Here is a 10,625-nt window from a genome sequence, read left to right as displayed (position 1 = left end):
GGCTTTGTATTAGTTTTCAAACACAGTTAAAATGAGAAGATATTTGGTAAATCTGACAAAATTTCGAAACCTTAGCTTAAAACCGGATAAAACTATTCCACAATTCTTGACCAACTGGGACTGTATACAGCAGTAAGTATGATGGCTCGAGGCCTAATGAAATCAGCAAACTCAACATGTGCCTGCATTTCCATTATCACATCCATAAAACTTCCAATCGGAAAAATATGACTGCGGCACAAACCTCTGTCTGGCTCTCGTTTTAGTTATCGGAATCGTAATGAAATTGCCACAAATTAACGCATATGCGTTGATGCGAGAATTTTATACCTAATACAAGTCGCGAGATCAAATACAGCGTGACTAATTCCCCGCTAATTGGAGCCTTTATTTCTCGCATTCGGCTCGTTGCGGTGATTAGCTCTAATAATTGAATAATGCCATTCAAACTGAATGTCAAAGTAATGCAATCAATATTGGTTTGATCTGGTCGACTTATTGCCAGCGATTGAGGCAATATCTGTGAATCAGCTGCCAAGTGTTAATAGTTAGTGTAAACCCTTTTGACTAACTGGCTGGGTTTGGCTATTTCTGATCGTGCATCGGAGTATCAGTTATATGTGGCACTCGCAGCTAGTCAAGTCGCAATGGATGCACTGTTGAAAATCATCTTCTTGATCAGGTAGGTTCTTTAAGTCTCTAAAGATTCCAAAATCTCAAGGATTTTCTCTTTTAGCTTTTATTTTATGGCTGTTAGTCTACATTCGGCTTTCTGTGATGATGTCCCATCTGCCGAGGCAGATACAGTGGTCACTGAAAGTGAGGAACACTACACCGCCTCAGATGACTTAGATTTTTAATGGGTAGAAACAAAGCACCTTAAATCCCTAGCATGGCTAAGTAAATACATTACCTTTTATTGACAAATGTCAGTGGCTTTGTTAGTTTCAAAAAGTCAAGTTCACTGTCACATGAACGATTAAAATTAAGCAAACTTTGTGTGTTTACACAGCGGAAAATGGTTAAAAGTTCCTAAAATTGAATAAACATTTGGCATGTTTTTAAAACAAAATTTTGTGTTTAGCCAACTTCAGGAACCTGTAAGTTCTAAGGTTAAGCCTCATTTATGCCGCATTTATTGATATAATTTTGGTGTCATTTTCTTATCTCTGGAATGAATATTTCCTAGGTATTTGCTAAGCATTTCCTTATCAGTCGGTAGAATTCTTTATATGTCATAAAGTGGAGAGTCATTCTATAAAATGGTATGCCAGCCTTGAAAATTGTGCAATAATTTCAAAAGCAAAAATGTTGAAAAAATTTCTTTCTTAGTTTAAAACTAAGTGTCTGTTAATTTCAATAATTTAGTTAACTAGCTACACTACAATTAGCTTAAATAGAAAACAAAAAACTAAAAGCCATTTTTTAAATAAAGGCTGAGACTGCAAACTTAGGGAATAAGTAATGGAATTTATTAGCAAACATTATAGGTTTGGAGTTATTTATAGTCAAACCAAGACATTGAATAGATTATTTATAATAAAAGTTAAATAGATTTCATGTGAGTTGTAGAATTTTAAAAACAAAAATGAATACAAAATGATAAACTAATTTGTTTATTTTGTACTGTGTTGTTATTAGGGGCTATGCTCTCATTAGGAGGGCTTGCAGAAGCTTAAATAATAGCTGGGAATTGTAAATTAACTAAGTTCGTTTTCAAGGTGATCTTGAGACGTTGGTTTTATGGGTTAAATATTGAATTTGGGAGCTTGATCGTTATAGCAAATCGTTGTGGCAAAGCAATCAGCTTGTTGTAGGCGACTAAAAAGCTTTCTAAACAAAAGCTTGGCGTCTCAGCATTGCCAGCTGAAAAAAATAACTATTATATTTCAGGCTCTCAACAGTTAAATACCCATTACTTAGTTTTATAAACTTGTTTGCAATTTTTGATAAAAATATGAGTCTATGGATGTTAGTTGATAAGAATGTTTATAGTTTACCCACAAGTATATAATCGGCAATATAACATTAGATTAGTTCATGGGCAGTAAACGATAAAAAACGGTTCAAACATCTTCTTTGTATGTTTACATACATGGTAGTTTATTCTTATAAACAAATTAAACAATATTATGTTTGTTATGGCATTAGTTACATAGGTAGGAACGCTTTCTTTTCTCTGTTACAAAGATATCACGCATCTAGTTAGTCTTCTTACGCCGCGAGTAACTTGTATACAAACTCCAATCATAACAGTAAATTCGGAAAGTGAACCACACAACCGGTTGTTTTGGAGAGCCAGAGAGTTGTTAACAAAAAACAGCTGATTCCGGTGAGCAACGCTCACCGTTGAAAAACATCGAGAGACTCTCTCTGTTTTGAGTGGTATTATCATCTTCGTAAAAGCCCGATCGTTAGGCATCGGTCAGTTGGTGTCGCACGCTCTTGAGGAGCGCTTTATTTGTTCCGCTCGGCGATTAACTATCTTTGCTTTTCTAGCCGGTCTGTGTGCTAACTGGGATAGCATCGAGTTTATTGTGACACTTTCCCCAAATCGGCGTTTGTTATCGAAGCGTATATACATAGCTGAGGACGGTGTTTAACCAGTGTTTTTTGGGTGTTCATGAAAGAGAGTGCGCGAAAAGACATAGGACGAAATGGCCACGCGTTTTATGGATATACTCAAGCTGACCTTTAAGTGAGTTTTCCCAGTCACAGTTTCTCGTCGAGCGTTAAACGCTTTTCTGTGTTTTGAGGTCTCGCGTCTTGGTTTCGCAATAACTTCTGCCTAGCATGCATATAAATGCATACATGTGCACTGGGAGAAATGTTTTATTTTAAGATTTTTTTTTTATTTTTGGTTTCTATTTATTGTTGAGGAAAATATATATTTTAAACTAACTACAATTTTTATATTTTTATTTAATTTTCTTTTAGTTTCTAGAGTCCTAATGTAATTTTTTTAAATATAAAATACAAGTGACTAAGCTTTTTTTATAATAAAAAGTTAGTCATTTTAAAAAAACAAGCATTTATTTTTTACATAAGTTAAAAAATTAAGAAGAAAGACTCCTATAAAAGTTGAGTCCACTGAAAATTATAAAAAATATATTTTAACATTATTTTAAATTCAGTCATATTCGTCATTTAAATGAAAATTTAGATATTAACTTCAGTTTCCACGTTTTTTAAAGTTATTTACACATGAAATTAATTACGATATTTTTTAGGATAATTTTTACACCTTTTTATAACAAGAAACTTTTTTACACGTAAGATTTAGGACACAAACAGTTATTTTAGTTATTAAATCTGCTTTACTTTCATGATTTCTTTCAGTGTACTCTGTACACACATCAATTTATTGTCTTGCGTTGGTGAAATTGTTGCGCAAACTTTGCCACGAGTTTTGTTGTTTTTTTTTTTGTTTTTTATTTATGTATATATGTTGCTTGTTTTGTGTTGTTTTGCATAAACTTAATGATGCTGCTTCTTCTGTTGCTTATTGCTGTCCGTTTTGTCTTCGTCGCCTTTTGTTTTCCGCTTTGTTTTTCGCCCATGATTCAGCGATGCTTCCTCCGTTGCGGCATTCGTTAGTCTTTTTTGTTATTTTGATTCGTGTTTACTATTTGCTATTTTTTGCACGTTTTCGCAGGTTTATTAGCAGTTTTGCGGGTAGTTAGTATTTTTAACATAAATTGTTGCACAGCCACACACAATCGTGTTAATTGCGTGTATCTATATTTATTTATCACTATTTGTTTATGTGGCTTTTCAATTGAGGAAATCAAAGAAGTGGGTTAGGTCAGTAAGGAGTACTTTTAGCTGGTTTATAGATAAATTTAATATAAAATGTTATTATTAAAAACATTACATTTTCTTTGAAGTTTAATCTGCTTTGCTCCTAAGCTTATCTTATTAATGCATAGTCACAGCTCTTAATTTAATTATAATTGCAGATAAGGGTACTTACAGCTTAGGTAATCGTTTTGTTTTTTCACTCGTTAACTGCTTTAATATTCCCTGCTAGTTAAATCCATACATTAATGGATACTCGTTCTCTGTATTAGGCCGCTGCGACAAGTTAATTGTTTGTTTGACAACTCATACATATGCGGAATTATACTGATAAGTCATACGATGCCGGTACAGGGTTCAATTCACTTTCAGGTGATAGGTTTACCATAGATTCTGCCCTTCTAGCATGACATGGCAGGTTTGACTAGCTAGTTATTTCTCCGCACGATAGATAAATTTCTGAATAAATAAATAATCAAATACTCTTTTTACTATTAGTCATAGTATTTTGTTGCTAAGCAAATGGTTGTTAAGCACTTGAAATCTAATACAACTTTGTCGTACTTTCCTGCATATGTTTGCATTTCTTTGCCATACTGATTGAGTGCACTTTAAGCTCTGTTGATAAGATTTGTAAGTTTTTTTTGTGTGATTACCGAAAACAATAACCAGCTGCTTAAGCCGCAATTTGAATGGCTTTCTCACATAAAAAAAGTGTTAAACTTTAGGTTAAGTGAGCGCTTTTAGTTTAATTTATTACCTTCATTTGTTACGCTCAGCTACTTTTGCCTCTGGCTATTAGGCCATATAAATCGAAATTACACTGGCAAGAAATACTGTATTTCAGAAACAAAATGTTGACTAACATTATAGTACATACATATATTTGAAGTTTGCTTTCACAGATCCATGGCAGTCACGTAGTATCCAATCTGGTATATAATCTGATCTCGCCTTTCTCTCGATTCCAGGCGTAATTACCGATTTGTATGCATTCGTGTGCAGTGATGTCGAATCAAACTATGTCAGTGCATTTGCAGAATGCCAGTTAGGTATACCTAATCGAAGGTGCGCAGTGCGCGAGCCTATAGAAATAGGCCATTAAATGCATTAAACTGCCTCACGCCCACCCACAAATTAGCCATAAAAATCAGAGACAAAAAAATCTGAGGCATAAAAACAAAGGAGAGTTATAGAAAATAGCGAACTGGTCGTGCATGCCAAAACGTGAGGCGTTGAGGTTGGTCAAAAGCCGTTGACAATTCGCAAGACTTTCAAAGCAACAAAGACCTCAAACGACATTGAAAGTGGTTCGCCGGCAATTTGCTAATGGTGCTCGCTTTGGAGTATTCACTGTGGTCATGTCCCCAATGCGTGACTACTTCTGACCGGATTAGATCGCAGTCATTACTTTTATATAAATATTTTGAAGAGCAGCTAGGTATTAACGGACCAGCGGTTATTATGACATTTCCAAGAAGTTGGCCAGCCACTACAGTGGGCTTTTACGGTCGCATATGAAACGAGTATTTATTTCTTTACCTTGAACTTAGGAGACTATTTTCACTTATTTATATATCTTGTTGCGAAACCTGTAGTATAAGACAAGTACATAAAAAGGGGTATCTTAGTTTACTTAACTTTAACAAAATATTTTATTAACAAGATTAGAAATTGGTGACAACTAATATCTAACATTTCTGCTATAAATTTTTTTTTTGTTATAAAATAAAATTCTTTGCAATTAACATTGACTAATTGCTTTAGGCTTTCCCAGCAATTATTAATTAGGTACTTGGTCATAAAACACAAGTGTTAAAATTGGTTAATTGCTAGGCACCCAAGCACCCCGGGGCATCTGGATAAAAGCTACCTTTGCGACTTGTTTAAATTAAAAAATATTATAAACAATGTATGTAAATGGAAGTATTATTCCTCAACTTTACCTATTCATTAACTTTATTTGATTGAAATTTAAATAAAATTATAACCACATCGTATTTTTTACAGGGTTCTCAGTTTCAAGTACGAACAGCGCAAGTTGACCACAACATTATATTCTGTTATAAAGACGAAATTGGGACCAGTGCGAGGAGTGAAAAGGAACACCATCTGGGGAGGAAGCTACTACAGTTTCGAGAAGATACCTTTCGCCAAGCCTCCAGTGGGAGAGCTTCGTTTCAAGGCCCCAGAACCAGTGGAACCATGGGACCGTGAGTTGGACTGCACTTCGGCGGCAGACAAGCCCCTGCAGACTCATATGTTTTTCCGGAAGTATGCGGGTTCAGAGGACTGCCTCTACCTGAATGTGTATGTCAAAGATGTAAGTAATGAATGAATTAAGTTAAGAAGTTAGTTAATGACAGATACTAACTTTCTATTTCCAGTTACAACCCAATAAGCTGCGTCCCGTCATGGTTTGGATCTATGGTGGAGGATATCAAGTTGGAGAAGCCTCTCGGGATATGTACAGTCCGGACTTTTTTATGTCGAAGGATGTGGTCATAGTCACCGTGGCTTATCGACTAGGTGCCTTGGGTTTCCTCAGCTTGGATGACCCTCAGATAAATGTGCCCGGAAATGCTGGACTCAAGGATCAAATCATGGGCCTGCGATGGGTGCAGCAAAATATCGAAGCTTTCGGTGGAGATCCCAAAAATATTACACTCTTTGGCGAGAGTGCCGGAGGCGCCTCTACCCACTTCCTTACACTTAGTCCGCAAACAGAGGGACTCATCCACAAAGCCATTGTGATGTCCGGCAGTGTTCTGTGCCCGTGGACACAACCCCCAAAGAATGATTGGGCCTATCGTCTGGCTCAGAAACTGGGTTACACTGGTGACAATAAGGATAAAGCCATCTATGAGTTTCTGAGTTCAGTGAGTGGCGGGGAAATTGTCAAGGCCTCCGCCACAGTGCTCAGCAATGACGAAAAGCATCATCGGATTCTGTTTGCCTTTGGACCTGTCGTCGAACCTTATACCACCGACCACACTGTGATTGATAAATCACCTCATGAATTGATGCAGACCACCTGGAGCCACCGGGTGCCCATGATGTTCGGAGGCACCAGCTTTGAGGGATTGCTTTTCTATCCTGGTTAGTTTCGTTTTAACACTTCTTTCTACATCATTTTTATATACTATTATCTTTAATAGAGGTCTCAAGACGTCCAGCTACCCTAGACGAGGTTGGAAACTGCAAGAATCTGCTGCCAAACGATCTGAGTTCGAATCTGGATCCCAAGCTCCGTGAAAACTATGGACTGCAGTTGAAGAAAGCTTATTTCGGGGAAGAGACCTGCAACCAGGCCAACATGATGAAGTTCCTCGAACTGTGTTCTTACCGCGAATTTTGGCACCCTATCTATAGGGCAGCTCTGACTAGAGTCCGGCAATCCAGTGCTCCCACCTACCTATATCGCTTCGATCATGATTCCAAATTGTGCAATGCCATTAGGATTGTCCTCTGTGGTCATCAGATGCGAGGTGTTTGTCATGGCGATGATCTGTGCTATATATTCCACAGTATGTTGTCCCATCAGGCCGCTCCAGATTCCCCTGAGCACAAAGTTATTACTGGAATGATCGATGTTTGGACGAGTTTCGCTACCAATAGTGATCCCAATTGCGAAAGTATTAAGTCGTTAAAGTTCGCACCCCTCGAAAATGAAACGGATTTCAAATGCCTCAATATTGGAGATCAGTTTGAAGTTAAGAAACTCCCAGAATTGCAGAAAATCGAAGATGTGTGGAATAGTTTCTACGCACCGAATAAGCTGTAGATGCAGTGCATCGTCGAAAGGTTTTATAGCTTTAGGTTTCTCAATTCCATGGACTTGGATGATCTTAATTTGTGTAAATACGTTGTACATATGTTATGGTTATTTTAAGTTTGAGATGTTATTTGTTTAATTTGAATTCAAGCTTACAGGGTCTATTCTCGTATATGTTTAAATAAATAAAATGATATTTACATTTTTATACATTTAAAATATGTGTTAATAACTTTAATATATTAAAGTTAATATTAGCTTAAGGTAACGAGGTTCAAGAAGAAAATAAAGTTTTTTAGATAGATAAGGATCAAAGGATAACTGAAAAAATGTGTAGTTACTTTATTGAATATTTTAGTAAAACTTAAAAACAGGTAATATATTTAGATCTAAATTCACTAAATATGGCTTACTATCTCTGTTCAAATGCAACCCAAAATTCCTTTAGAATAGATCCTGCGAACAAATAGGTTTATTCAAAGCGCTTTCGTTTATTTTACATGTATTTTTAAAATATTTGCACTTCCGTGTCGAAGATCCGCTTAAAGCTTTAGTTTCGGTGTCAGTTGGGGACATCGTTTTGCTAAACCTGCCGGTTTTTATAAACGTTTATTTTCTCGCTCATCTATACGGCTAACACCAGGCAGGCAGGCAGGCAGACGGGCACACCCGCCCAGACCAACACCGCCCACTTGGCTATACTCGTATGCTGATGTGACATTTATGTGTGTAAGCCGACGCTTGACAATCAAAGGGGACAACAATTTCCGCAATGCCACCGCCAACAACAGGATGGCCAGGATGACACCAGGGAGTGTGTGGGAGTGTAGAAAGAATGGCAAAAAAATTCCATTAAAATTTTTGCAAGTTTTTAATTCGTTTTTTTTTTAGTAGGCGGTGGAGCTTTGCCGGAACCGGTCCAAAATGTTTGTGCGGTAAATGCAAAAGGGGTTTGTTCGCCGAGTGTTGAGGAGATGCGTGTTCCTATCAGCAACGTGAAAATTTCATTTCGTCGACGGGCGGGGCACTTGTAGAGAGTTTGGCCGATTTTTCGTTAAATTTTTGCTATATATAAAAATTTTTTTGTTCAGAATTAGACTGTGTTATGGTCATGGATGTGGCATGCGGCCGGCCGTGACCAACGGATGGATGAATATAGGGATATTCAAAGGGGGCTGTGCAGCAGGGTTAAGCGCCTGGATACCGTTCATGTGCACAGGGTGTAAAAATGGGCGTTAACTCAATAAATTAGATTTTTTTTCCGTTGCACAAAATTGTTTGAGAATGCGATTTCTCGTTTCACACATTCCTCTTTCTATTTCTGGCTCTGGCGTTTGATTAAATATTTTTTCAATTTGATTTTAATGAATTTGTGCATAAAGTCAGGTTTTAGTTTGAGCATGGCTTTTGGGTAAATCGTATATTTAAGTTTATTTCAATAATTATAAATTCCAATCAATTGAATTCAATTATTCTAATGTTTTTTTAATATGTTTTCTATTACATTTTGTTTGTTGTTTTCTATTTATTTTCAAAAATTTAAACTTGCAATGTAAGGGGTATTACTATCAATTTTTTCCTAATTTTTTTACTAAAAACAAAAAAGGAGATATTAATTTTTATCAATGCACATTTTATAAAAGTATCTTATTTAATTAAGAATTTAAACAACTGTCAGACTTTCATTTTTTTTTATTTTTATGGGTTTTGCTTGTATATTTTTCTTACTTAAATATTTATAAAATAAAAATGGAATTTCAGTATGGGATATTTAAAAATATGTTCAACAAATATGCCTGCTGTCACCTGGACTTTTTCATGTTTTTTTCTGTAAAGGCTTCATAAAAACGTTCGTTTTAATATCTTTGAATATTTAATACCTGTGAAGAGTGAAGGTAAATTTGCTTGAGCAAGTTCTATAAAAAATAATTATTTGCAAAGTGCCCTTAATGTAAGAGTTAAACATTAAAAAATGTTTAACTGCATTTAACCCAAATAGACACTTCATTTAAATTCGTTTTGGATGCTACATATTTGTGCAGTCAAAGCTTCGCGTTTGTTTTTTTTGAGTTTACATGATGAGGAATTTTTTACCGCCACCGCAGAAAAGTATGCAACGCATGTAAATGTTTTTTTTAGCTTAAATATTCTGCATTTGTATACATAAGCCATATTCATCCGCCGTGTTGCCACTTGTATAGGTACTGGTGGTTTTTTTGCCCCTTTTGCTTGTTGCTTATCGCAGTCACTCGTCGAATGTCTGATCATATTTGTTTGCGGTCTGAACTGCGGCGGCCGCTTAACAAAAAGCGGTCAGCCCACACACACTCACACACGCACACATCAACAACCACAATTATAATGGCCGACGACCATGGCAACTTTGGCGCTTATTGAAGTTCAACTTTTATCAAATTAAATTTGCCGGATTACAGGTATTTAGAGCTGAACAGTCTGTGGCCGGGGCTTCAGGCAATACAAGTGGCATTAGCGGTTGTAATTGAATTTCAGCTATGTGCATGTATTCCGGCGTTTTTTTTTCGCCGCGTCCGTTGTTTTTAACTGCGGCCTAATTGAATTTACTGCACATTTAAATAATAAAATAAGAACATAATAAAAGATTCTGGTTTGTGTGCGGACGCGGGATTTCATTGTTTGAATCTCTGACCATTAGGTTGGGATCTCCACGAACTCAACGCTTTTTCATATATTTTTATATCTGGTTTTTAAGCTTGTTGGAGTGACTTTGACAGCTTGTGGCGCAAAAAAGTTTATTCCTAATTTCCAAATTGAATAACTCATGCTGATGAAAAATAAATTAAGTTAAGTTTCAATGGAAATGGAGCCGAAAATGAAATAAATAAATAACATCAAGTTGTATGTAAATATTTATTCATTTCGTTTGTTTCACGTTGATTGATAGAGCGTACTTTTTCCAATGTCTGGTTTTTACATTTTTGACTATGGATCACTTATAAAACCAGGTTTTATTAAAAAAAGAAGTATTTGCTGACACGACCATTTTAGTTTTTATAAAGTTTTTTTTACTGGA

At 36.0% G+C, this 10,625-nt stretch overlaps 2 protein-coding genes across 3 annotated transcripts; both read left to right on the top strand.

The window, feature by feature from the left end:
• The first annotated feature begins 16 nt into the window (after positions 1-16).
• Positions 17-7,894, top strand: LOC108115157 (esterase B1). 2 transcript variants are annotated; one of them, XM_017226467.2, is made up of 4 exons: positions 17-132; positions 5,809-6,121; positions 6,186-6,897; positions 6,957-7,894. In XM_017226467.2, exons 1-4 carry the CDS (start codon positions 32-34, stop codon positions 7,580-7,582), a joined length of 1,752 nt encoding a protein of 583 aa, XP_017081956.2. In that variant the 5' UTR covers positions 17-31; the 3' UTR covers positions 7,583-7,894. The 2 variants fall into 2 exon arrangements, with proteins under 2 accessions (XP_017081956.2, XP_017081957.2); XM_017226468.2 differs by lacking the exon at positions 17-132 and adding an exon at positions 2,418-2,698.
• LOC108115161 lies at positions 563-1,072 on the top strand. The gene is made up of 2 exons (XM_017226472.2): positions 563-682; positions 737-1,072. The coding sequence occupies exons 1-2, from the start codon at positions 648-650 to the stop codon at positions 858-860; spliced, it is 159 nt and encodes a 52-aa protein (XP_017081961.2). The 5' UTR covers positions 563-647; the 3' UTR covers positions 861-1,072.
• Positions 7,895-10,625: the final 2,731 nt, after the last annotated feature.

This window comes from Drosophila eugracilis, unplaced genomic scaffold, assembly GCF_018153835.1.
Source record: "Drosophila eugracilis isolate 14026-0451.02 unplaced genomic scaffold, ASM1815383v1 contig_722, whole genome shotgun sequence".
NCBI classification, from domain to species: Eukaryota; Metazoa; Arthropoda; class Insecta; order Diptera; family Drosophilidae; genus Drosophila; species Drosophila eugracilis.
Note: the sequence above shows the minus strand (reverse complement) of the source record. Positions and strands in the feature narration are given on the sequence as shown.

Excerpts from the sequence above, each read along its gene's own strand:
- LOC108115157 (XM_017226467.2), top strand. The coding sequence starts at position 32 with ATGAGAAGATATTTGGTAAATCTGACAAAATTTCGAAACCTTAGCTTA. Across the intron at positions 133-5,808 it reads AACTGGGACTGTATACAGCA|GGTTCTCAGTTTCAAGTACG; the intron begins GTAAGTATGATG and ends TATTTTTTACAG. Across the intron at positions 6,898-6,956 it reads GGGATTGCTTTTCTATCCTG|AGGTCTCAAGACGTCCAGCT; the intron begins GTTAGTTTCGTT and ends TATCTTTAATAG.
- LOC108115161 (XM_017226472.2), top strand. The coding sequence starts at position 648 with ATGGATGCACTGTTGAAAATCATCTTCTTGATCAG. Across the intron at positions 683-736 it reads AAAATCATCTTCTTGATCAG|CTTTTATTTTATGGCTGTTA; the intron begins GTAGGTTCTTTA and ends TTTCTCTTTTAG.